The sequence below is a fragment of the Crinia signifera genome, chromosome 19 (assembly GCF_055691185.1).
Source record: "Crinia signifera chromosome 19, ASM5569118v1, whole genome shotgun sequence".
NCBI lineage: Eukaryota > Metazoa > Chordata > Amphibia > Anura > Myobatrachidae > Crinia > Crinia signifera.
The window spans coordinates 6,709,685-6,737,427 of NC_139226.1; the positions used below are offsets into that span (position 1 = coordinate 6,709,685).

General features: G+C 47.2%; 2 protein-coding genes across 6 annotated transcripts in view; both read right to left on the reverse strand.

The window, feature by feature from the left end:
- The window catches only part of ALDH4A1 (aldehyde dehydrogenase 4 family member A1), a 34,654-nt gene extending 21,218 nt beyond the window's left edge, over positions 1-13,436 (reverse strand). Inside the window, exons 1-3 of one of the 2 annotated variants that reach the window (XM_083161898.1) lie at positions 13,187-13,436; positions 4,712-4,805; positions 2,467-2,559 (exon numbers count right to left, since the gene is read on the reverse strand). In XM_083161898.1, the coding sequence (XP_083018024.1) occupies positions 2,467-2,559; positions 4,712-4,805; positions 13,187-13,407 (408 nt within the window). In that variant the 5' untranslated portion in view covers positions 13,408-13,436. Of the gene's footprint in view, positions 1-2,466; positions 2,560-4,711; positions 4,806-13,107 lie in introns of both variants that reach the window. The other variant, XM_083161899.1, reaches the window with a different exon arrangement.
- Positions 13,437-22,639: 9,203 nt separating this feature from the next.
- Positions 22,640-27,743, reverse strand: part of IFFO2 (intermediate filament family orphan 2) — a 51,662-nt gene continuing 46,558 nt past the window's right edge. For 3 of the 4 annotated variants that reach the window (XM_083161903.1, XM_083161901.1, XM_083161900.1), the window contains 2 exons: positions 27,175-27,305; positions 22,640-26,869 (listed from right to left, as the gene is read on the reverse strand). In XM_083161903.1, the coding sequence (XP_083018029.1) occupies positions 26,761-26,869; positions 27,175-27,305 (240 nt within the window). In that variant the 3' untranslated portion in view covers positions 22,640-26,760. The remainder of the gene's footprint in view (positions 26,870-27,174; positions 27,306-27,743) is intronic. The other variant, XM_083161902.1, reaches the window with a different exon arrangement.

Here is a 27,743-nt window from a genome sequence, read left to right on the forward strand (position 1 = left end):
TGTAAGTCACTGTCTCCTGGGCTGTATACTCTGTAATAGGGTGCTGCGGATCCCTTGTTCTCTGCCCCCTGATACTTATGTCAGTGCCCTCTGCTGATGCAGCTATGATTATGTGCCCTGTACTTGTCCTCTATTGTATTCAGCTGTAAGTCACTGTCTCCTGTGTTATATACTCTGTAATAGGGCGCTGCGGATCCCTTGTTCTCTGCCCCCTGATACTTATGTCAGTGTCCTCTGCTGATGCAGCTATGGTTATGTGCCCTGTACCTGTCCTCTATTGTATTCAGCTGTAAGTCACTGTCTCCTGGGTTATATACTCTGTAATAGGGTGCTGCGGATCCCTTGTTCTCTGCCCCCTGATACTTATGTCAGTGCCGCCTGCTGATACAGCTGTGGTTATGTGCCTTGTACTTGTCCTCTATTGTATTCAGCTGTAAGTCACCGTCTCCTGGGTTATGTACTCTGTAATAGGGCACTGCAGATCCCTTGTTCTCTGCCCTCTGATACTTATGTCAGTGTCCTCTGCTGATGTAGCTATGGTTATATGCCCTGTACTTGTCCTCTATTGTATTCAGCTGTAAGTCACTGTCTCCTGGGTTATATACTGTGTAATAGGGTGCTGTGGATCCCTTGTTCTCTGCCCCCTGATACTTATGTCAGTGTCCTCTGCTGATGCAGCTATGGTTATATGCCCTGTACTTGTCCTCTATTGTATTCAGCTGTAAGTCACTGTCTCCTGGGTTATATACTGTGTAATAGGGTGCTGTGGATCCCTTGTTCTCTGCCCCCTGATACTTATGTCAGTGTCCTCTGCTGATGCAGCTATGTTATGTGCCCTGTACTTGTCCTCTATTGTATACACCGGTCAGTCACTGTCTCCTGGGTTATATACTGTGTAATAGGGTGCTGCGGTTTCCATGTTCTCTGCCCCCTGATACTTATGTCAGTGCTGCCTGCTGACACAGCTATGGTTATGTGCCCTGTACCTGTCCTCTATTGTATACAGTTGTAAGTCACTGTCTCCTGGGTTATATACTGTGTAATAGGGCATTGCGGATCCCTTGTTCTCTGCCCCCTGATACTTATGTCAGTGTCCTCTGCTGATACAGCTATAGTTATGTGCCCTGTACTTTTCCTCTATTGTATTCAGCTGTAAGTCACTGTCTCCTGGGTTATATACTGTGTAATAGGGCGCTGCGGATCCCTTGTTCTCTGCCCCCTGATACTTATGTCAGTGCTGCCTGCTGATGCAGCTATGGTTATGTGCCCTGTACTTGTCCTCTATTGTATACAGCTGTAAGTCACTGTCTCCTGGGTTATATACTCTGTAATAGGGTGCTGCGGTTTCCTTGTTCTCTGCCCCCTGATACTTATGTCAGTGTCCCCTGCTGATGCAGCTATGGTTATGTGCCCTGTACTTGTCCTCTATTGTATACAGCTGTAAGTCACAGTCTCCTGGGTTATATACTGTGTAATAGGGCGCTGCGGATCCCTTGTTCTCTGCCCCTGATACTTATGTCAGTGCTGCCTGCTGATAAAGCTATGGTTATGTGCCCTGTACTTGTCCTCTATTGTATACAGCTGTAAGTCACTGTCTCCTGGGTTATATACTCTGTAATAGGGCACTGCGGATCCCTTGTTCTCTGCCCCCTGATACTTATGTCAGTGTCCTCTGCTGATGCAGCTATGGTTATGTGCCCTGTACTTGTCCTCTATTGTATTCAGCTGTAAGTCACTGTCTCCTGGGCTATATACTCTGTAATAGGGCGCTGCGGATCCCTTGTTCTCTGCCTCCTGATACTTATGTCAGTGCCGCCTGCTGATGCAGCTATGGTTATGTGCCCTGTACCTGTCCTCTATTGTATACAGCTGTAAGTCACTGTCTCCTTGGTTAAATACTCTGTAATAGGGTGCTGCGGATCCCTTGTTCTCTGCCCCTGATACTTATGTCAGTGCCGCCTGTTGATGCAGCTATGGTTATGTGCCCTGTACTTGTCCTCTATTGTATACAGCTGTAAGTCACTGTCTCCTGGGTTATATACTCTGTAATAGGGTGCTGCGGTTTCCATGTTCTCTGCCCCCCTGATACTTATGTCAGTGCTGCCTGCTGATGAAGCTATGGTTATGTGCCCTGTACTTGTCCTCTATTGTATACAGCTGTAAGTCACTGTCTCCTGGGCTGTATACTCTGTAATAGGGTGCTGCGGATCCCTTGTTCTCTGCCCCCTGATACTTATGTCAGTGTCCTCTGCTGATGCAGCTATGGTTATGTGCCCTGTACTTGTCCTCTATTGTATACAGCTGTAAGTCACTGTTTTGCTTATGTACTTTGTAATTAGGCTATGTGGATCCCTTGTGATGCTAAATAAATAAAGGATAGTAATAATAATAATTTAAATAACTAGTTTGTTACCAAATCAAGTTTTACCGAAAAACAAATCTTTCCCTTCACTGCCCACGTCTTACCGAAACCTGGTATCGGACATCCTGCGTCCACACCTCTTCCCCCCCTACCACACACGGGATCTCCTCCGTCTTGTTCTGAAGGTCAAGTAGCGCCTAGTAAGCAACAGAGGAAAGGGTTAAAATATAAGGATCCCAATGTATTAATGGCAAACTAAGAGAGCAAGGAGTAAAGTTGGCGTTATCCTGCAGGTGAGACGAGGCCGTCTGCTGAAATCAGCACATTCACAGCAAATAATTCACAGTTCTTAACTGGGAATTCGGCTGCACAAACCATCTGATGAACTGGGAAACTGTCAGAGAAAGCTAATAATTGCTGGAGTTACACAACGGCCGTGCTGCCGATTCCCTCTTCCCAGACAGGATCACTCGGGGCTCATTCGCAGACTTTGCTAAACCGGCGCAGTTCCTCTCTCCTGCCTGGGGTGCGGCTCTGCGCTGTTGTGCTTCTAGCACAGACTGGCCTGTATCCCTGTGCTGAGATACAGAGCAGAAGCACCAAAGCAGAGAGGGACACCCTAGGCATGAGAGAGGAACTGCACCAGTTTAGAATGGTGCATGTAATGTGTTTACGTTCGCATTAGCGGTGGTGCTTGCCTAATTATACCAGGGCAGTCTGTATGATTCCTTGCAGGTCCCAGGACAGGTATAGAGAGCTGTATGTCTCTTTAGACAGCGCTAATGGGAGGGGAGCGGATAAAATCTGGTGGTGTTCAGGTGACTATACATTAGTGCGATTTATATTACTTCCGATTACGATGCGTGGTCCTATGTGTATCGGATCAGACCCAGAGAATCTCGTGGCTGCCACAAGGTTTTGTTATATCCTGTAGTCGTGAATGGGATCGCATGCGCTGGTGTACAGGGGCCTTTATTAGATTCAGTGTCCCATAGCAGACAGAGGGGTAGATTTATTAATTGTAATTGTGGGGCATATGCGCTATCCCCGTGCTCTAAAGCAGGGGATAGCGCTTCCCTTCATCGCTGTGCGGGTAGTGTAACGGCGGCGGTGCGGGGGAGGCTACCTAGCGCATGTACTATTTGAAGTACAGCGCTTAACACTCCTACCTAATTTACGAAAGTTCCTTATCTGCCTTCATTCGGCTGGGCATAGCTGTCTCTGGGGTAGATTTATCAATTCTTCCCTAACGTTCCTTATGGGCGCAGGTTCGCTTCACCACTTTATCGTGGTGAAGCTCCCCTGCAATTCGCCCAAATTTACCATTAGAGTGTGCTTCGTTATGGGAGTGCGTTATCCCCTGCTGCCGGGGATACGCTGCCTCCCATAACGTTTCCTGCGCTGCCGTCCGCCTGTTATCTGCGCATGCGCAGGATACCTTTTTCTTGCAATACGTACCCAGCGCATGCGCAGTTTTTCTTGTTAGGTGCCGCTTGTTGGTCTCCGGCGTCTTCAGTTTAATACTGCGCATGCGCCGGGTAATGTTTGCCGGGGATGTTGTGTACCCGGCGCATGCGCAGTTTGAATTTGCAAACGCCGAACACCAGTAAGCGGCAGGAGAGACCTGCAGCGCCAGACATTTATGGCGATAAGGACAGCGCCTCAGAGGCGCATAAAGAACTTTCATAAATGAGGTATGCAATAAGCGCCCTGTACTGAAAAAAGTACATGCGCTATCTCTCCACCCTCGCACCACCGCCGATATTTTACTAGTCAAGCAGGTTTGATAAATGAGGGGAAGCGCTATCCCCTGCTTTAGCGCAGGGGGATAGCGCAAAAACCCCTCTGCGCACAGTCGTAAATCTACCCCTCTAACACCAGACTAATCTGGCGGTGCAAGTTTCATGGTGACTTTTTTTTTTTTGTTCATTACAATAAACTTTATTGTATTCTTTGTATTCTCTTCCCGGCCTGGCTGTCTTGAGGTGGCGCTACGGGTGTTGGGACTTCTGTTTTTTTTGTATGTTTTTTTTTTTTGTCAATAAACTTTATTGTACTAATTGCTCTTGTCAAAAAAATAAAATAAACTGCGCATGCGCCGAAGATACGGCGCCGGGAAAGAAAGCAGAGCAACAAGCCGGGGAGGATCGCACAGCTGTTATGGGAGGGAGCGTATCCCCGGCAGGAGGGGATAACGCACTCCCATAACGTGCCGCCAAACAATAATAGATTCGGGTGAAAGTCAGGTTCTCTTCACCACGATAAAGTGGTGAAGCGAACCTGCGCCCATAAGGAGCCTTAAGGGAAAATGAATAAATCTACCCCAGAAACACAAAACGTAAGTCTCACTTTCTGCAGAGCGTCTCTCTCGGGACTGCCATGCCGGAACTCCAGGATCGGCTCATTCTTCACGTCGGCTGCTGCGATGTGATGTCGGCGGAATCTGAAAGAGACAACAGTAGATGTTTCGTGGTTATAGAACTAGGTCAGACATAGGGCTAATTCAGACTGGATCGCATGGCCGGGAATGTGCAGCGGCCAGCGTTCAGTTGTAAATGAACAAATAAAGTTTAGAAATTCCCTACAAACAGGTGAGGAAGCACGTGAGCGAGAAATACAGATTACGCCATACGTGAGCTGACTGACTGCATTCTACATTCTATACGGAACTTTCAACTGTTTCCTGTTAAATGATTAAAAATACATAAAATATGGTCATTCAGCCAGAACGCAAGACATTTTATAGTTTATAGTAACACCTCTGAGAATGGCCCAATGTAAACTGATCATATGCATTTGAGGTCGCCGACAGTGCGGCAGAACAGGTCAAACCGCTTAGAATCCCAGGCCAATTTCAAACCAGTTCAGATTATTTGTGTAAGAAGAAAGGGGCCACTGGCGTGGTACATTCAAGACAGTCAATAGGTCAACTCCAAAGAGTAGACATTCATTAGTTAGACATTGGCCAACATCAGATGTGCGTTAGTTAGTTAGACATTAGCCACTGTTAGACATGCATTAGTGAGACATTGGCCAACGTTCAACATGCAATAGTTAGACATTAGCCACTGTTATACCCCTTTCACACCAGCCTAAATTCCCAGGTTGAGTCAGGTAACAACCCGGTACTAGCAAGGGTGTGAAAGGTTCCCGGAACAAAATTACAGGGCTAATTTGCTGGCAATCCAACCAAGCTAGGTAGCAGGGTTGTTCCCGGGTTCAACCTCGGGGACCTGGCTGGTGTGAATGGTGTAGGGTATATTGATGGTCCTCAGTGTCCTGTCCGGCCGGGAATCCACGCAGGCGGTGGATGATGATGACGCAGCTCTCCGGCAGCAGTGAGGGCGCCGTAGAGATGCGTCATCTTCATCCAACGCATGTCCCATCATTTGCGCCGCCGCCTGTGTGGATCCCCGGCCTGCACAGAGGACAAGCAACCGGGGTGACTATTCTCCCCACCTCCGCCGACTGCCCGACGCCATCCCGCCGGCCTCCTCCGCACCTCCTGCCGGCCTCCTTCCCGCCCCCTTCACACACCAGAAAATGCAGGGACTTTTCTGGTGTAAAAGGGTCCCAATCTGGGAATGTCCCTGCTTGTCCCGGGAATGTAATTCCCGGGTTTGTCTCTGCATTTCTGGTGTGAAAGGGGTATTAGACATGCATTAGTGAGACATTAGACACTGTTAGACATGCATTAGTGAGACATTAGACACTGTTAGACATGCATTAGTGAGACATTAGACACTGTTAGACATGCATTAGTGAGACATTAGACACTGTTAGACATGCATTAGTGAGACATTAGACACTGTTAGACATGCATTAGTGAGACATTAGACACTGTTAGACATGCATTAGTGAGACATTAGACACTGTTAGACATGCATTAGTGAGACATTAGACACTGTTAGACATGCATTAGTGAGACATTAGACACTGTTAGACATGCATTAGTGAGACATTAGACACTGTTAGACATGCATTAGTGAGACATTAGACACTGTTAGACATGCATTAGTGAGACATTAGACACTGTTAGACATGCATTAGTGAGACATTAGACACTGTTAGACATGCATTAGTGAGACATTAGACACTGTTAGACATGCATTAGTGAGACATTAGACACTGTTAGACATGCATTAGTGAGACATTAGACACTGTTAGACATGCATTAGTGAGACATTAGACACTGTTAGACATGCATTAGTGAGACATTAGACACTGTTAGACATGCATTAGTGAGACATTAGACACTGTTAGACATGCATTAGTGAGACATTAGACACTGTTAGACATGCATTAGTGAGACATTAGACACTGTTAGACATGCATTAGTGAGACATTAGACACTGTTAGACATGCATTAGTGAGACATTAGACACTGTTAGACATGCATTAGTGAGACATTAGACACTGTTAGACATGCATTAGTGAGACATTAGACACTGTTAGACATGCATTAGTGAGACATTAGACACTGTTAGACATGCATTAGTGAGACATTAGACACTGTTAGACATGCATTAGTGAGACATTAGACACTGTTAGACATGCATTAGTGAGACATTAGACACTGTTAGACATGCATTAGTGAGACATTAGACACTGTTAGACATGCATTAGTGAGACATTAGACACTGTTAGACATGCATTAGTGAGACATTAGACACTGTTAGACATGCATTAGTGAGACATTAGACACTGTTAGACATGCATTAGTGAGACATTAGACACTGTTAGACATGCATTAGTGAGACATTAGACACTGTTAGACATGCATTAGTGAGACATTAGACACTGTTAGACATGCATTAGTGAGACATTAGACACTGTTAGACATGCATTAGTGAGACATTAGACACTGTTAGACATGCATTAGTGAGACATTAGACACTGTTAGACATGCATTAGTGAGACATTAGACACTGTTAGACATGCATTAGTGAGACATTAGACACTGTTAGACATGCATTAGTGAGACATTAGACACTGTTAGACATGCATTAGTGAGACATTAGACACTGTTAGACATGCATTAGTGAGACATTAGACACTGTTAGACATGCATTAGTGAGACATTAGACACTGTTAGACATGCATTAGTGAGACATTAGACACTGTTAGACATGCATTAGTGAGACATTAGACACTGTTAGACATGCATTAGTGAGACATTAGACACTGTTAGACATGCATTAGTGAGACATTAGACACTGTTAGACATGCATTAGTGAGACATTAGACACTGTTAGACATGCATTAGTGAGACATTAGACACTGTTAGACATGTATTAGTGAGACATTAGACACTGTTAGACATGCATTAGTGAGACACAAGTAAAATGTCGGCAGACAGATGAATAAGTTGACATGAGTGAGTTCGTCCTACTAAGCACAACGTATTCTACAACACTAGCGTCTGTTCATGGGAACTTACCATCTAGAATGCAAGACACGTTTCATTCAGTATGTTTGCTGTAGTAAATGTTAATAAGGCGTCATGGAGAGAGGGAATAGGCCGTAACTAGGGGTCCGCCTTCAATTAACCTTTAGTAAATCCCCTCCCTTCCCTATCTTTGTTTATTTGGAGGGCTCCCAGGGGAACCACCATTGCGCAATAATTAGCAGGGTCCCAACACTTACACCTCAGCTGATCACCATCAGCACTGTCCATAGCAGAAGAGACCTGTCACAGTGCAGTACATGAAAGCTGTCTTCAACAAGGTTTTATACAGACCTGCTACAATGGATCTCTCCTGCTGCAGACAGTGGGCCAAATTAAATAGGGGCCCATTTATCAAACCATATTTGCGGCTAAATCCCCGAAAACACACGTTTTCGGGGTTTAGCCGCAAATATTAAGTATCTCCTAAATGTATCAAAGGGGGATTGTAGCAGGGATCCCCCGTGGGCGGGAAAGAGTACCGTTAGGAAGGGTGGGCGGGAAAGAGTACCGTTAGGAAGGGCGGGCGGGAAAGAGTACCGTTAGGAAGGGCGGGCGGGAGAGAGTGCCGGCAGGAAGGGCGGGCGGGAGAGAGTGCCGGCAGGAAGGGCGGGCGGGAGAGAGTGCCGGCAGGAAGGGCGGATGGAGAGAGTGTCGGCAGGAAGGGCGGATGGAGAGAGTGTCGGCAGGAAGGGCGGATGGAGAGAGTGCCGGCGGGAAGGGCAGGCTGGAGAGAGTGCCGGCGGCAAGGGCGAGCAGAAGAGAGTGCCGGCGGGAAGGGCGGGCTGGAGAGAGTGCTGGCGAGAAGGGCGGGCTGGAGAGAGTGCCGGCGGGAAGGGCGGGCTGGAGAGAGTGCCGGCGGGAAGGGCGGGCTGGAGAGAGTGCCGGCGGGAAGGGCGAGCAGGAGAGAGTGCCGGCGGGAAGGGCGGGCTGGAGAGAGTGCTGGCGGGAAGGGCGGGCTGGAGAGAGTGCCGGCGGGAAGGGCGGGCTGGAGAGAGTGCCGGCGGGAAGGGCGGGCTGGAGAGAGTGCCGGCGGATAGGGTGAGCAGGAGAGAGTGCCGGCAGGAAGGGCGAGTGGGAGAGAGTGTCGGCAGGAAGCACAGATGGGAGAGAAGTTAAAAGTTATTGGATTCATCCCATAACAGAATAACCTCACATATACATTTATTTATTGTAAAAAAATCTCATGCAATACTATAAATGCACAATGATTGGAACCTGTGCGTATACAGAAACATCAGTAAATGCACAATGATTGGATCCTGTGGGTATACAGAAATGTCAGTGAATGCACAATGATTGGATCCTGTGGGTATACAGAAATGTCAGTAAATGCACAATGATTGATGCACAATGATGGGAACCTGTGGGTATACAGAAACGTCAGTAAATGCACAATGATTGGAACCTGTGCGTATACAGAAATGTCAGTAAATGCACAATGATTGGAACCTGTGCGTATACAGAAACATCAGTAAATGCACAATGATTGGATCCTGTGGGTATACAGAAATGTCAGTAAATGCACAATGATTGGATCCTGTGGGTATACAGAAACGTCAGTAAATGCACAATGATTGGATCCTGTGGGTATACAGAAACATCAGTAAATGCACAATGATTGGATCCTGTGGGTATACAGAAATGTCAGTAAATGCACAATGATTGGATCCTGTGGGTATACAGAAACATCAGTAAATGCACAATGATTGGATCCTGTGGGTATACAGAAATGTCAGTAAATGCACAATGATTGGAACCTGTGCGTATACAGAAACATCAGTAAATGCACAATGATTGGAACCTGTGCGTATACAGAAACATCAGTAAATGCACAATGATTGGATCCTGTGGGTATACAGAAATGTCAGTAAATGCACAATGATTGGATCCTGTGGGTATACAGAAACGTCAGTAAATGCACAATGATTGGATCCTGTGGGTATACAGAAATGTCAGTAAATGCACAATGATTGGAACCTGTGCGTATAAAGAAACATATTGTTTTCAGGTCGCGGTTACACAGTCGTGTTAGAGGCCTTATTCTAGTTCACTCTTTCTGACAAAGTCCTTCTTAGATGGACAAAACCCATGTGCACTGCAGGGGGGCAGATGTAACATGTGCAGAGAGAATTAGATTTGGGTGAGTTTTATTTTGTTTCTGTGCAGGGTAAATACTGGCTGCTTTATTTTTACATTGCAATATAGATCTCACTTTGAAGTAAAACCCCACCCAAATCTAATTCTCTCTGCACAAGTATCTTCTGCCCCACCTGCAGTGCACATGGTTTTGTCCATCTAAGGAGGATTTTGTCAGAAAGAGTGAACTAGAATAACCCCCTAAATGTTTTAGGTCTTAGGAAACCCTGGGCGAGATAATGAGGTTATTGTATGCGCACAAGTGCCAATATTTGTACAGCTGTGACACTTCCCAGCACACAACTGGAACACTACAACACAACATGTTAAACTGAGGAATTGTAGCCAGCATTGCTGGCCCGTTAGTACGCAGAGTGCAGTGGTAACGAGGGAAACCGAAGGTAAAATAATTACACCTGTGGCCTACAGCAATAGCCGGGGGGAGGGAACATACTACAGCAATAGCCGGGGGGAGGGAACGTACTACAGCAATAGCCGTGGGGGAGGGAACATACTACAGCAATAGCCGGGGGGCGGGAACATACTACAGCAATAGCCGGGGGGAGGGAACATACTACAGCAATAGCCGGGGGGAGGGAACGTACTACAGCAATAGCCGGGGGGCGGGAACATACTACAGCAATAGCCGGGGGGAGGGAACATACTAGAACAATGGCCACGGGTCATCCTGACACATTCACATTCTCCCTAGGAACTGGTTTCATATATATATATCTGGTTCCAGATGGTAGATCAGGGTTGCCTACCCTCCCGGAATGACCGGGAGGGTCCCGGAAATCGGGTTCCCCTCCCGGCCCCCCGGAAAGGGGGGCAACCCTCCCTCATTAACCCCAATCCCCCGCGGTCCGCCCCTCGGCGGGGGGGGGGGGGTCCGTGACTAAAATGACGCGATCACTGTAGGCACGCCCCCCCCAACAGGAAAGCCCGTCTGTGGCTCCGCCCCCAATCGGCCTCTTTTTAAGCTCCCGGCGATAGCCCCGCCCCCCTGTACAACAGAGCTGGCTGCCCTCTCCCGGAAGGCAGCCAGCAAAAGTCGGCAAGTATGTTGTAGATCTACAGTGTCTTGATACACAGATGTAGATTGACAGGGTCAAAATGTCGACATGAAAAAGGTAGACACATGTTTTTACTTCACCATCCATGTCAGCATAGAGGGAGAATATAATAGTATGCCAATTGTAATGAGGCACCGCGCCCAAAGCATGGGGAGCACAGTGAGCCATGCAAGGGTACGGGTTACACTAAATGGTCCATGTCGACATGTGCCGCCATTGGCATTAAAAATTGGGAAAAACTCATGTCGACATTTGCATGGAGCCCATTTATTAAGGATCACATATACAATGCGATCTGTGCAAACACATGGACAGGGCTCTTGGTCACGCTGCCCCCCCACTGCCCCGACGGCAGGATACAATGGGCTACCACCATCTCAGAATGGCGGTAGCCCAGGGACCAGAAGCCATGCTGCCTGATACATCGGACAGTTTGCATCACCCATAGTAACCGGTGCAGGAGGGACCGGAGATTCCCGCTGTGGTCCCTCCTGATACATTCCGGTGATACTAGCCACAAATATGAAATGATAAATGGGCCCCCATGTAAAATGATAAATGGACCCCCATGTGAAATGATAAATGGGCCCCCACCTTTTTCATGTCAACCTTTTGACCCTTTCAATATTGCATGATGACATTTTTTGGGTAGATCTGTCTATCTAATAATCCACACCCTTATAAACCTTTGCCCCATTCATAGTGGTGGCTGGGACAACACGGGGGCAAACAGAAGCCTCACAGCCTCTGTGCCCTGTCACCCTACACACCCTAGTGACCAGAGGTCGTCACCTACCCCTCGCCCCAATCCTGCCTCACAGAGGGGAACGTGTCTGCACATCCACCAGAGCTGTGTCTGCACATAGTGTACATTGCTGGGGGTCTCAGTTACTGCTAAATGCCAACCAGCGGTCATAATGGGACCACAGTTACTGCCCACCATAGCCCGGCTTCTGTCACTGCTCACAGGGTGTTAGATTGGCAGTGTGGGTTCGGCACAAGCGGGTGGATTTATCGACACACGTCTAGGATCTTGTCTGGCAATGTGGACACAGCTGTGATCTTATCCCGCAGTACAGGCATGTCGGGGGAGGGGGGGATCTCAGCACATGACTCTAGACTACCACTGTAGACATGGCATCGGGCACAAGGTTGGCAGTGCTGGCACAGCATGAGAATCTAAGCTGGCATTGTGAGCACAGAAAGTGGACACTAGGCTGGCAGTGCAGATATATCACTGTGTTCTAGGCTTGCAGTAAAGGTACAGTGCCAGGATTGAGAATGGCACAGGGGAACAAGGCTAAAAGTGTGGGCACAGAACTGGGGATGTAAGTTATTGGTATGGGCAGGCACAGCATTGGGATTAGGCTGGCACTGGGAGAGTATGGGCAGACTCACCTTAGGCAGGCAGGCTGGCTGGCAATATGGGCACAAGCTATCAGTATGGGCACAGCACTCGGAGAGGCTGGTGGTGGCACAGTGTGGGCACAGCACTGGGGTGGAAGCGAGTAGTGTGGGCACAGCACTGGGAGAGGCAGCTGATGGCACTGTGTGGGCACAGTACTGGGAGAGGCAGCTGATGGCACTGTGTGGGCACAGCACTGGGAGAGGCTGGTCGTTGCACAGCACTGGGGGTAGAAGCTAGCAGTGTGGGCATATAAATGTTACTGGGCTGGCACTGGGAGAGGCAGAAGGGGGAACAGTGGGCACAGCACTGGGGTGGAAGCTAGTAGTGTAGTCACAGTACTGGGAGATGCAGCTGATGGCACAGTGTGGGCACTGTACTGGGAGACAGCTGATGGCACAGTGTGGGCACAGAACTGGGTGGAAGTTATTAGTGTGGGCACAGCTATGGGACAGGCAGTCGGTGGCACAGTGTAGGCACTGTACTAGGAGATGCAGCTGTAGGCACAGTGTGGGCACAGTACTGGGTGGAAGCTATTAGTATGGGCACAGCAATGGGAGAGGCTGGTGGTGGCACAGTATGGGCACAGCACTGGAGTGGAAGCTAGCAGTATGGGCAGAGTAATGTTACTAGGCTGGCATTGGTAGGGGGTACCGTGTGGGCACAGCATTGGACTCACCCCGCACAGGACTGGCTCAGGGCCCTCCGGAGCTGCAGCATTGCCGATATCAGTATGTGTCTGTCCCGACTACACTCACCTTGCGCCCAGCACGGGGGAGGGGGAGGCCCCGCATGTAACGCCGCGTCCTATTGGCTGGGTTAGAGGAGGCGGCTGACACCCGGGGACAGAGGGTGACAGCTGCCCCTCCCCGCATATCCTGCAGCCTGCCCGGGTTACCGGGCCTCTCCGCGCTAATGTATCACCGGCTGCGGCAGCGGGATACAATGTATCGCTCACAGCGCTGGGTACTGCGGCCATTGGCTCAGCAGCAGCAGCTCTATACAGCAGCCGTCCAATGGGAAGCCGCGCACGAGGAGACGCCTCCATATCTGATGGGCTATCCGGTGACGTCATCTGCCTGCGGGGATCCCCCTGTTACCTCTGGCAGACACTGTGGGGCAGATGTATTAACCCTGGCAAAGGGATGAAGTGGGGAGAAGGAGATAATGCACCAGCCAATGAGCTCCCAACTGTCATGTTTCCAACACAGCTGATTGGCTGTTGTGTTATCTCCTTCCACTTTATCTCTAGTTTATCTCTTCGCCAGGCTTAATACATCTGACCTAGTGCAACAAGTAATGGCAGCCCTGTATACATCACACACAACTGTATACACGTATACATCCCCCTCCATGTACATAACCAGCCCTGTGTATATATACTTATGTCCTCGCTGCGGAATATGTGTGCGCTATATAAATAACTGGTAATAATAGTCTCTGTACAGCGCTGCAGAATATGTGTGCGCTATATAATAACTGGTAATAATAATCTCTGTACAGCGCTGTGGAATATGTGTGCGCTATATAAAAACTGGTAATAATATTCTCTGTACAGCGCTGCGGAATATGTGTGCGCTATATAATAACTGGTAATAATATTCTCTGTACAGCGCTGTGGAATATGTGTGCGCTATATAATAACTGGTAATAATATTCTCTGTACAGCGCTGTGGAATATGCGTGTGCTATATAATAACTGGCAATAATAATCTCTGTACAGCGCTGCGGAATATGTGTGGGCTATATAATAACTGGTAATAATAATCTCTGTACAGCTTCGCGGAATATGTGTGCGCTATATAATAACGGGTAATAATATTCTCTGTACAGCGCTGCAGAATATGTGTGCGCTATATAATAACTGGTAATGATATTCTCTGTACAGCGCTGTGGAATATGTGTGCTATATAATAAGTGGTGATAATATCTGTACAGCGCTGCGGAATATGTGTGCGCTATATAATAACTGGTAATAGTAGTCTCTGTACAGCGCTGTGGAATATGTGTGCACTATATAATAACTGGTAATGATAGTCTCTGTACAGCGCTGCGGAATATGTGTGCGCTATATAATAACTGGTAATAATAATCTCTGTACAGCGCTGCGGAATATGTGTGCGCTATATAATAACTGGTAATATTCTCTGTACAGCGCTGCGGAATATGTGTGCGCTATATAATAACTGGTAATATTCTCTGTACAGCGCTGTGGAATATGTGTGCGCTGTATAATATCTGGTAATAATAGTCTCTGTACAGCGCTGCCGAATATGTGTGCGCTATATAATAACTGGTAATAATGTTCTCTGTACAGCGCTGCGGAATATGTGTGCGCTATATAATAACTGGTAATAATAATCTCTGTACAGCGCTGCGGAATATGTGTGCGCTATATAATAACTGGTAATAATATTCTCTGTACAGCGCTGCGGAATATGTGTGCGCTATATAATAACTGGTAATAATAATCTCTGTACAGCGCTGTGGTATATGTGTGCGCTATATAATATAACTGGCAATAATATTCTCTGTACAGCGCTGCGGAATATGTGTGCGCTATATAATAACTGGTAATATTCTCTGTACAGCGCTGCGGAATATGTGTGCGCTATATAATAACTGGTAATAATATTCTCTGTACAGCGCTGCGGAATATGTCTGCGCTATATAATAACTGGTAATAATATTCTCTGTACAGCGCTGCGGAATATGTGTGCGCTATATAATAACTGGTAATAGTCTCTGTACATCGCTGCGGAATATGTGTGCGCTATATAATAACTGGTAATAATATTCTCTGTACAGCGCTGCGGAATATGTGTGCGCTATATAATAACTGGTAATATTCTCTGTACAGCGCTGCGGAATATGTGTGCGCTATATAATAACTGGTAATAATATTCTCTGTACAGCGCTGCGGAATATGTGTGCGCTATATAATAACTGGTAATAATATTCTCTGTACAGCGCTGCGGAATATGTGTGCGGTATATAAATATCTGGTAATAATAGTCTCTGTACAGCACTGCGGAATATGTGTGCGCTATATAATAACTGGTAATAATGGGGCAGATGTATCAACCAGCGTTAAGTGCAAAAATGCACTTAACGCTGGTTAACTGGGGGGGGTTACGTCTATCCCTAATGTATTACTAGCGCACCTAACGTGCGCTAGTAATAGCCCGCCGAGTTACGCTCGGCGGGGCTGTCCCTGCAATCCCCCCATGGATTAACGCCCGGGGCGATGTATTAACAGCCTTCAAGGCGTTAATTCGCCCTGGCCGCTTCGCCAGCTCAGGGCTAGCGTTGTCCTATCCCCCACTATGGGGACAACGCTAGCCCTGCGTCTGGCTTGGGCTGCGCTGGAGATCTCGCGGTATTAGCGAGATCTCGCGCATGCCCAGTAAGCCGGGCAGGGGGGGGGCGACGGCGAGTGCGCATGTGCGGGGCGGCGAGGGAGCCGATAAGGAGAGCCGTTAACGCTGGGGATAACGGCTCTCCTTATCAGCATGGGGGGTGTTAATACATCTCCCCATAACGAGTGCCCGCTTCTCCTCGTTATGCAGGAGAAGCGGGACGTTATTTCAGAAGCGCAGGGGGGGGGGGGGGGGTTAGTACATCTGCCCCAATGTTCTCTGTACAGCGCTGCGGAATATGTGTGCGCTATATAATAACTGGTAATAATAATCTGTACAGCGCTGCGGAATATGTGTGTGCTATATAATAACTGGTAATAATAGTCTCTGTACAGCGCTGTGGAATATGTGTGCGCTATATAATAACTGGTAATATTAGTCTCTGTACAGTGCTGCGGAATATGTGTGCGCTATATAATAACTGGTAATAATAATCTCTGTACAGCGCTGCGGAATATGTGTGCGCTATATAATAACTGGTAATAATATTCTCTGTACAGCGCTGCGGAATATGTGTGCGCTATATAATAACTGGTAATAATATTATCTGTACAGCGATGCGGAATCTGTGTGCGCTATATAATAACTGGTAATAATAGTCTCTGTACAGCGCTGCGGAATATGTGTGCGCTATATAATAACTGGTAATATTCTCTGTACAGCGCTGCGGAATATGTGTGCGCTATATAATAACTGGTAATAATATTCTCTGTACAGCGCTGCGGAATATGTCTGCGCTATATAATAACTGGTAATAATATTCTCTGTACAGCGCTGCGGAATATGTGTGCGCTATATAATAACTGGTAATAGTCTCTGTACATCGCTGCGGAATATGTGTGCGCTATATAATAACTGGTAATAATATTCTCTGTACAGCGCTGCGGAATATGTGTGCGCTATATAATAACTGGTAATATTCTCTGTACAGCGCTGCGGAATATGTGTGCGCTATATAATAACTGGTAATAATATTCTCTGTACAGCGCTGCGGAATATGTGTGCGCTATATAATAACTGGTAATAATATTCTCTGTACAGCGCTGCGGAATATGTGTGCGGTATATAAATATCTGGTAATAATAGTCTCTGTACAGCACTGCGGAATATGTGTGCGCTATATAATAACTGGTAATAATGGGGCAGATGTATCAACCAGCGTTAAGTGCAAAAATGCACTTAACGCTGGTTAACTGGGGGGGGTTACGTCTATCCCTAATGTATTACTAGCGCACCTAACGTGCGCTAGTAATAGCCCGCCGAGTTACGCTCGGCGGGGCTGTCCCTGCAATCCCCCCATGGATTAACGCCCGGGGCGATGTATTAACAGCCTTCAAGGCGTTAATTCGCCCTGGCCGCTTCGCCAGCTCAGGGCTAGCGTTGTCCTATCCCCCACTATGGGGACAACGCTAGCCCTGCGTCTGGCTTGGGCTGCGCTGGAGATCTCGCGGTATTAGCGAGATCTCGCGCATGCCCAGTAAGCCGGGCAGGGGGGGGGCGACGGCGAGTGCGCATGTGCGGGGCGGCGAGGGAGCCGATAAGGAGAGCCGTTAACGCTGGGGATAACGGCTCTCCTTATCAGCATGGGGGGTGTTAATACATCTCCCCATAACGAGTGCCCGCTTCTCCTCGTTATGCAGGAGAAGCGGGACGTTATTTCAGAAGCGCAGGGGGGGGGGGGGGTTAGTACATCTGCCCCAATGTTCTCTGTACAGCGCTGCGGAATATGTGTGCGCTATATAATAACTGGTAATAATAATCTGTACAGCGCTGCGGAATATGTGTGTGCTATATAATAACTGGTAATAATAGTCTCTGTACAGCGCTGTGGAATATGTGTGCGCTATATAATAACTGGTAATATTAGTCTCTGTACAGTGCTGCGGAATATGTGTGCGCTATATAATAACTGGTAATAATAATCTCTGTACAGCGCTGCGGAATATGTGTGCGCTATATAATAACTGGTAATAATATTCTCTGTACAGCGCTGCGGAATATGTGTGCGCTATATAATAACTGGTAATAATATTATCTGTACAGCGATGCGGAATCTGTGTGCGCTATATAATAACTGGTAATAATAGTCTCTGTACAGCGCTGCGGAATATGTGTGCGCTATATAATAACTGGTAATAATAATCTCTGTACAGCGCTGCGGAATATGTGTGCGCTATATAATAACTGGTAATATTCTCTGTACAGCGCTGCGGAATATGTGCGCGCTATATAATAACTGGTAATAATATTCTCTGTACAGCGCTGCGGAATATGTGTGCGCTATATAATAACTGGTAATAATATTCTCTGTACAGCGCTGCGGAATATGTGTGCTCTATATAATAACTGGCAATAATAGTCTCTGTACAGCGCTGCGGAATATGTGTGCGCTATATAATAACTGGTAATAATATTATCTGTACAGCGATGCGGAATCTGTGTGCGCTATATAATAACTGGTAATAATAGTCTCTGTACAGCGCTGCGGAATATGTGTGCGCTATATAATAACTGGTAATAATAATCTCTGTACAGCGCTGCGGAATATGTGTGCGCTATATAATAACTGGTAATATTCTCTGTACAGCGCTGCGGAATATGTGCGCGCTATATAATAACTGGTAATAATATTCTCTGTACAGCGCTGCGGAATATGTGTGCGCTATATAATAACTGGTAATAATATTCTCTGTACAGCGCTGCGGAATATGTGTGCTCTATATAATAACTGGCAATAATAGTCTCTGTACAGCGCTGCGGAATATGTGTGCGCTATAAAATAACTGGTAATAATAATCTGTACAGCGCTGCGGAATATGTGTGCTATATAATAACTGGTAATAATAGTCTCTGTATAGCGCTGCGGAATATGTGTGCGCTATATAATAACTGGTAATAATAGTCTCTGTACAGTGCTGTGGAATATGTGTGCGCTATATAATAACTGGTAATAATAGTCTCTGTACAGCGCTGCGGAATATGTGTGCGCTATATAATAACTGGTAATAATAGTCTCTGTACAGTGCTGTGGAATATGTGTGCGCTATATAATAACTGGTAATAATATTCTCTGTACAGCGCTGCGGAATATGTGTGCGGTATATAAATAACTGGTAATAATAATCTGTACAGCGCTGCGGAATATGTGTGCGCTATAACTGGTGGTAATATTCTCTGCACACCTATATATATTTGATTTCGTGCATTAAACCCAGATGAAGTTACTAGCTACTGTGACCCAAGATGTCTGTCTGTTTCTCTCTGGGACCACTATTACAATTAATGATTATTTACCGAACGGGTGTCAAACACAAGGCCCGCGGGCCAAATCCGGCCCGACAGACCTCGTCATGTGGCCCGCGCAGCCGCTGCCGCCAGCCTTCACCTTTTATTCTCTTTTTTTAGATCTTTTTTTTGCACTGCCGGCGGCCATGTTCCTGTGGTCTTTTAAGATGTCTGCGGCCACGGCTACGTGGAGGAGGGCCCGACAGCCTGTTCCCTCTTATCGAGGCAGTGGCAGACGCTGGGTGGGGACGTCATGACGATGACGCCTCCCACCCACGCATCTGCAGAGAGGAAGGAAGGCCGAGTCGAGGGTCCGCAGCAGGACAGGCCGCGGCGCAGAGGAATTGAAATTACTGGAGCTGCAGCAGCAGTTAAGGAGCCTGAGGGATAAAATACAGTAAGTTACATAAAAAAAACAATATATCTGGTGGTGGTGTCATGGCATTACTTTTATATTATACAGGGGGAGCAGGCTGTGGTGTCATTATTATTGTACAGGGGGAGCAGCCTGTGGTGTCATGGCATTATCCCATGACACCACAGGCTGCTCTCCCTGTATAATAATAATGCCATGACACCACAGGCTGCTCCCCCTGTATAATAAAAGTAATGCCATGACACCACAGGCTGCTCCCTCTGTATAATAATAATGCAATGACACCACAGGCTGCTTTCCCTGTATAATAATTTGTGTCATGGCATTATTATTGTTATATTATACAGCCTGTGCTGTCATTGCATTATTATTATACAGCGGCCCTTTGAGGGTGACCAAACTGCTGATGCGGCCCCCGATGAATTTGAGTTTGACACCCCTGATTTACCTGGATTCTTTTTTTCTGCATATAGGGTCTGACTAGATCTTATCAATTGAGTCTGACAGAGTATTCCACATCTTACTGTAAGTAATTCCCTCCTTCACTAGGGCCCTAATTCTGATGGAGTCGGACGGCCAATGTATTGTTGGAGAATGTGCGAACGCCGTGCTTGTCCGAATACGGCGTGAATTCTGTATAGAAAACAATCGGTCGGACCTATCCGAGCAGGGGGTGGAGAGGGGCGTGAAGGGATGTTTGGGCTCATTACCATATGCGTACTCCCCGCGTTTCATGGGCGTTCCCATGAAAACGCTGGGCGTACGTATGGTAATGCAGCCGTGACGCACGTGTGGGGGGGCGGATATATGACATAGCCGGATGCCAGCTGCCGCCCATATCCCTGCTTTCATACAGAGACATATCCGAGTGGTCTGGAGCACACGGTGCTGCCTGACCGCTCCGTCCATCATTCCATGGTCGGCGACCATCGGAGGATGGGGGAGGTTCCCACAGATGGGGGAGGTGTTCACATGAAACATCCACTCGCGGTCCATTCGCTCAGCGTCTTACCGCATTCGGACGGTGTGAGCTTTTTGTACGGTAGGCGGGGCTAAGAACGCTTGGATCCTGTCCGAAATACGCATCTGTCCGAGTCAACTAGAATAAGGGCCTAAGGGGGTTATTCAGGTTGATTCGCAAGGCTGCGAATTCGCAGCCTTGCGAGTCCACCAAACCCCGCCCGGCGAACGCACGCCCCCCCAGCAAAGTGCGGCTTCGCCCACACAGCAGCGAATGGATGTTTTGCATAAACATCTATTCGCTTTGCTGGGGTGTCCGCCCACATCATTCGATGGTCACCGACCATCGAATGATGTTTAGCGTGCACGCTTATATAAGTGACTTTTGAGTTACTTACATTTGCGTGCACGCTGGCGTGATATGGGCGGGCAGCTGACATCCGGTGATGTCAGCTACCCGCCCCACACACCCGCGTCACTGCCTCATTACCTGGGCGTTCCCATATGGTAGTGGGGCAGCCCGGCACCCCCCGCCCATCTCCGCCCCCCCCCCTCGCTGCCATGGGTGCGTGCACCCGGCGACCCGAAAGGTCGCCGTGGGTGCACGCACCATGCGCCTGCACATGCGTCGAAACACGCCTGCGCAAACGCACAACATCGGTACTGCGTGCGAATGCGCGCAGTACCAATGCAATCTGAATAAGGCCCTAAGTGTGAGACTTCCTCTCCTCTAACCTTAGGGGGTGACCGTGTGTCCTGTGTGCAGCCTTCCACCCGATTTCTGTATTGACCCTTAGGGTGTTGGTATGCAGGTGTGTGTGTGTGTAACCTTAGATCTGCGTGCACATTCAGAGGGAATCACCAGATGTCAGCGGCCCGGTCCCCCACACCCGTGTAAATCGGCCCATTAAAAAGCTGGGCTTTCCGATATGCTAATGGCCGCCCTGCCGCAAGGATGGGTGCGTGCACCCTGCGAACAGTTTGTTGGCAGTTGCCGCATGCACCCAGCGCATGCGCAAAGCAAAAACATCAGCCCCGTGCGAACTGACCAGAATAAGGTCCTTAATGTGGTACACAAAATTGCATTGCCTGAACAGTCTATTTATCCATGCAATACTGACCTCACAGGGCCGGCACTGGTATCGTAAAGCAGGGGAAACAGAGATTTGGGGCAACTTTCTATACGATTTTGACTATATAGTGAAGCCAAATCGCACCTTGTGTACACACCTTAATTAAACTTCTATATGGAAGTGACTGGGAACTTAAGTCATTTTGACATGACCTACCCCTCACAAATCCATGCTGGTTCCCACTAATAATATAATACTATTACACACCAAGTACTCTCCGGAATGCTATCCCTTAATATACCCTGCAGTAAATCCCACACCATTGGTGTCAGACTTACTGGTCTATAATTTCCTGTATGCGTTTCACTTCCCTTTTTAAATAACGGTACTACTGCTGCCATTTGCCAGTCTCTTGGTACCTAGACTGATGAAATTGAAACGGCAAAAATGATATTCTATAGCCTAGCTAATTTTGTGCTCAGATCCCTTGGGTGTAAGCCACCTGGCCCTGATTTATTTTAGAATTTTGACAAATTTTGACTTCTTCCAGTCAAACCAGTATTAAGTAGAAGGACATGATCATTAGTGCGTTACCAGACAGCTTTGTGTTTTCTTCTGATCACTGCTGAGATTGGGTCATTTGGAGCGACATTGTGTCAGATATAGACACATTCATTAACATTTCCTGATAAACTGGTGCCAGGTGTAGAAGTGCAGTGACTCCGCAGTAAGTGGTAATGGTCCATATGGGAGAGCTTTTCTTTGGAATGCTGGCAGCAGCTGATTTTTCTATTATTGTCAGTTGTTGTATTAGGAACTACATGTGTTCTAGCTGTCATTCCTATCCCATGCACAGTCCCAGCTGCTGCAGAACCTCAGAGCGGTCATTATTTTCCTGTACATGTTCCCAGCAGCTGCAGGATTTACTCCCAACATATGGGCCAGCACTGCCTGCGGGTCTGTAGTAAGTGTATGTTATGCGACAGTGGGGAGAAGGAACAATCAGCCAATACACTACTATAACACCTGTGCGATGGGTGTTCCCGTCCTTGTGACGTGGTGGGCATTAGATCCTCACAATAAGAGAGCCAACAACTATTTCAGAATTTTGGTGTTTATTGAATTTTATTTCCAAGAGGTAAAAAGTGCCAAATCCCAACAACCAGATTCATGGCCAGGGGGGGCCGCAACGCATCGCTCCGCAACGGCCGGCAGCCCCTCCGGGGGAAACAGATCAGTCAGTACTTTGCCATTTGTATGCGGACAAAACTGTTGTGAGACTTTTGTAGATAAACAAATCCCGGTAGGGTAAAGGAAGGGCAAAAATAATGAATTGAAAGAACAGGATATAAAAAGGGTTACATGGTCTACACGACAATTCCTGTACAAAATCCCCAATCCCCAAAACATAAAATGAGACATAGAAATAAAAGCAAAACATATACACAAAATCGTCTATTTGGCTGTAAGTGTTGTTCCCTCCTAGTAAAGGGAACGGCCATTGCATTTACACATCACCCGTACATCCACAATAAATAACGTCTTCACGTGGTGTCCTCATAGGAATGTACTGTAATCCAGGTAAAAATGCTGCATCGTTACCCCCTCGTTCTGCCACACGGATGCCAACTCCGGAAGAAAACAGGATCTAGTTATTGCAAGAGTCAATTTATGGCTGGTTGGATAAAGGGATATTTCAAGATGGCTGCCTACTGCTACTCTGTGGAATAGCTTTCTTAGTACTACCCCCTGCTGCACGGGAGGTGCAAACGCAGAATGAGGCAGCCAACGGATCCACTTATACACAAGACATGGTCTAAGGACAATACACATAGTAACACGCGATGCTCATATCAGGGACTTACATTCTCCAGTGTCAGGTTATGTCGGTCACAGACTGTGCAGAGATTTCACATTTATGCTTCTGATTCCGCCGCAATGAGGCGACGCTGGTGTACAGTAAGTTATAGGTCAGGCAGGACATAGGAAGGGTTTCAACACGTTAAAAATGATATAATAGTGTTCTTAAATCAGTGCTTTTGGTGGTAACAAGGGTATTTGTCACATCATGATTTAGGAGAGAGTCTTTTCTGTTGATTCCACAGCAGCAGGGAAATGGAATAGGGCTTGCAGAGGTCCATTTCGGATGAGATTGCAGTGTTAACAATCTAGGCTGAAATCCAGGAACTCTGCAAACTCCATCCGCTATATGGCCTGGACGGAGCGCAGCCAGAATAAATGGGCGGAGCCTCCATGTCCCCACTAACTCCCACACAAATAAGTGCCCAGAATAAGACCTGGCAGTCTTGCTGTGCTATTCCTCCACCAGGTCCCCAATGAAGGGAGGACATCCTGCTGTTCCCAACCCCATTCATGAACCATTTCTATTGGTCATTTAGGTATAAATCACAATACTGAATGGAGAACCGAACTCATTGAAAAAAAAAAAAATAAGAAAATAATATTTTTAGCTTTTTTTTTTTTGTTTTAGATTTTCCAAAAGTTTTGTTCACAAAAATAGAATATACACTATTTGCTTTATAAATAGATTACAATTAAGCTTGCCGAGAAGTTGCCCCCCCCCCCCCCCCCCAATATTGGTTGCCATTCTATTCTGTATCACCTGTCGTTTTATTGGTACGTTCAATTCTTCCAGCACGAGGCCACACCAACACGTTTCTACAGTTCTCAACATGCACAAGATCCACGCCTACCACTCCTTATGTATACACACAATCCCCCCATACATAGTGTGCTGTATATGGCTCCAAGTCACCGCAATGGGGAGGACAATGGCTACTTGTTCCATCACATGACTATATATATTTCCCCAGTGCCTTCTGTCACATGACTGTAGATTCTCCAGTGACTGACACTTCCCAGTCACATAACTATATAACATGATCTTGGTGGCTCTTGGAAGTAATCAACGCAGCACATAACATTGGTTGTAACTTATCCAACACGCTACACGCTTCTACTATTTCCCTTCCCACCACACGTGTCCTCCATTGTGTCCTTTGTAATAGTCAAGGCAAACAACCGCAGACACCCCCCTCCCACTATAAAAATGTATAGTAAAACAGTCCTTACAGTAATCATCTAAAAAACATGTCAATATGACACATCTATTCCGATACAAAAGAAGTATTTACAGTCTGCTGATACAGAAGAGAAAGATCTGCAACCCAGAAGGTATTTGGTTCATCTGTGACCCAGAACGTACGGAAGGCAAAATGATATCTACATAGGTGTCTGCGCTACGGCAATTAGGCAAGTTAGTTACACCCTTCACCACTAGAGGGGGCACTAGGAAAGTGCAGATGTGGTTCTGCCCTAAGCTGCTTCCACCTCTGTTGCAGGGTAAGTCACTATTACATGGGCAATATAGAAGAAACATTCACCAATCGGGTACTGTGGAAATAAGAATGATGTGTATCATGTATGTGTCTTCTGGCTACCACTTGTAAACCACAGTAAACGGTCACAAGTTTCTGACTGCGCCATAACATCAGAATCATGGAATAAGTCATTACGCCAAATCATCCAGTGCCTGTAACATTTCCCCTGTGTGATACCCCATCCAGAGACGGCCTTGGAAGCAGTTAGAACAACACCTGGCGCAGCTAAATGTTGCACAGTGGACAGTAGCGCCATCTGCTGCCCCCCCCCCCCCCCCAACACAGGTATTAAGAGTTTCGCTTTGGCTTAAGGGAGGTTGAGAAAATCTGTTCTCTGCAAAACGAACAAAACAGGAAATCTAACGAAACCGGTCAGAAGGCCACCAAGGTACGATAAATAACAATTCCTATGAAACAGTTCATTATATACAGAAATAGCATCAAAGTCCAAACCCATAAAAGCAACATATAATATTCTTACCAGCCACTTCCCAGTGATCGCCATAGATAAATAGGGTCAGTGGTGCATGACACGGCTGGGGGGTTCCACTATAGGACAGGCTGGTATACAGGGCGCTGTATGCATTGGACAGAATCCACTGTAATACTTTGTAAGTGGATGGCCAGAGGTCCTTTATGTCCCAGGCCGTCCCCAGTCTCACCTCTGTGACACACATTAGGGGAACTTCCGCTGTTTTTAAGTCAATGTAAACCACATTTCCAGCTTGTCCTGGCCGTCTCCATTATGGACAGGTGTGGGTTTTTGGGGCCTCTAATGAATAGGCAAACGGGGAGTTCTAGGAAAGTTATTAAATTCTGGAAAAGGTTCTAAGCCAGGCATGCCCAAACTGTGGCTCTCCAGCTGTTGTGAAACTACACATCCCAGCATGCCTTGCCATAGCTTTAGCATTTCCTAATAGCAAAACTGTGGCAAGACATGATGGGACTTGTAGTTTCACAATAGCTGGAGGGCGACAGTTTGGACATGCCTGTTCTAAGCAGATGTTAAGCTGGGCATTTGTACACATTCCTCATTTTGTTTAACCCGGGACAGACGCAAATGCTACAGCTACTATTATTATTTTTTTAATTACCCCCTAGCGTTACCCAGAAACATACGCTGATCTGTGCAACGCAAAGTGCAAGTTTTCTATCCGGTGACTGGATTGGTAAACGCCCCGCCACGTCATGCACCCCTCACCTCCCCCAACGGGAAGTATCTGACTAAAATAAGGCAAACGTATTGCATAGTGTCCCTACATACGGTGCCGTTCACAGAGCCCCCGTCTCCAGTTGCTGTGCCACATGTGCCGTGCAGGCCGGGAATAACCTTCCTTTTCCTAGATAAAACATACGTACCTAGAAGCACTGGGTAGGTTAAGATCTATTACACACCACCATTGTGACGGCCAGAAACACCCTGATCTACAGTATGTACAGACTGGGCGCAGTCACACTGTATAGTGCCAGGAGAAGGCAGCCAATCAGCAGTCCCAGGAACGCGGTGAATGAGGTCTCCACTTCCTAGGAGCTGGATAGGCTGCCGCTGCTGGGTACGGTGAGTGTGCACTAACATGCTGTACACGCGTCATACACACTTAATAATCCAGAATAAGAATTCCACGTGGCTCTGAAGTGGGGAAGGCACATGTGAAACAGCACTTCGTTTTGTTCTCAAGACTTCTATGTACAGAGTTATCCGTAGAAGAATAGACATTTACAGCACCAAATAAGGAGGGTTGGTAGTCCAGAGGGCATTTTGGGAGTCCTCCAAAGTCTCTGCTTTGTCCTAAGTGCAGTAGCAGGAGGCCCCAGTCATCAGCTGATGGCACTGTCTCCATCCCCGTCCTTCTCAAATTCCTCCTGCATCTCATCCGAATTCCCTGAGTCGCTGCTGGCTACGGAACTGGTGGACGGAGAATTTCTGCTACAGACAAAAGAAACCAGGAATAAATATTGGGAGATTTCCTTCTGTATCGCCCCATCCCAGCCCCCTACCCATCTTGTTTCCAACAGGAGAGCTGAAAATCCTAAACAGAAGCCCCCTAGAGAGCGGCCCTTTAGGCAAGGTCTCAGGGTCTTCCTGCAATGTTTGGCGGATAAAGGACCCTAGTCTGGGTCCACTAATGCTCGGACAGGGTCTGTAAACAGGCCATGACTGGAGCGGTGCCAGGGAGAGATTACGCAAGAACGGGCAGAACACAAGCTCTCCTCCGAGGGTCTGTCCCTCACCTTCCAGCCGATCCCTTTATTAGCCTCCTGCAGGTCTCCATCTGCACATCCAGGCCCCTCTTCATGCTGCACATTTCCATGTATTCGTGGAGATGCCGGTTCATGTCGCTCTTCGCCGTCGCCAGCTCCAGCTAGGTCACAAAACAGGCGCTAAGGTTACCGATCGGCATTTACTGGCCACATAACACAATAATACACAGTATATCTTTCCACTAGGCTGAAATGCATTGCCCGACCAGAGATGAACGCTAGCTCACAGCCCTGAATTAATACGGTCATTTTGTAGAAAGCATCTTTTGTGAAGTCTTTGCTGTGAGATGTGGAAAAGGGTCAAAGTCAAAGAATAGGAAGGACTAGTTGTCGCCGGCAAATGATCTAAAGTCAATGAATTGAAGTTTCGTTAAACATTGCGCCAACAAAAATGAGTCACTGTGAGCTCAACTGGCATTTGTAGCAGATATTTTGCACATCTCACAGCAACGTTGGCACTGAAAGGGTTAATAAACGCCGTCTGCCGCAGATCAGAAAACCGCCTAATGGCATTACTAGATGTAACCAGCATGGCCTCA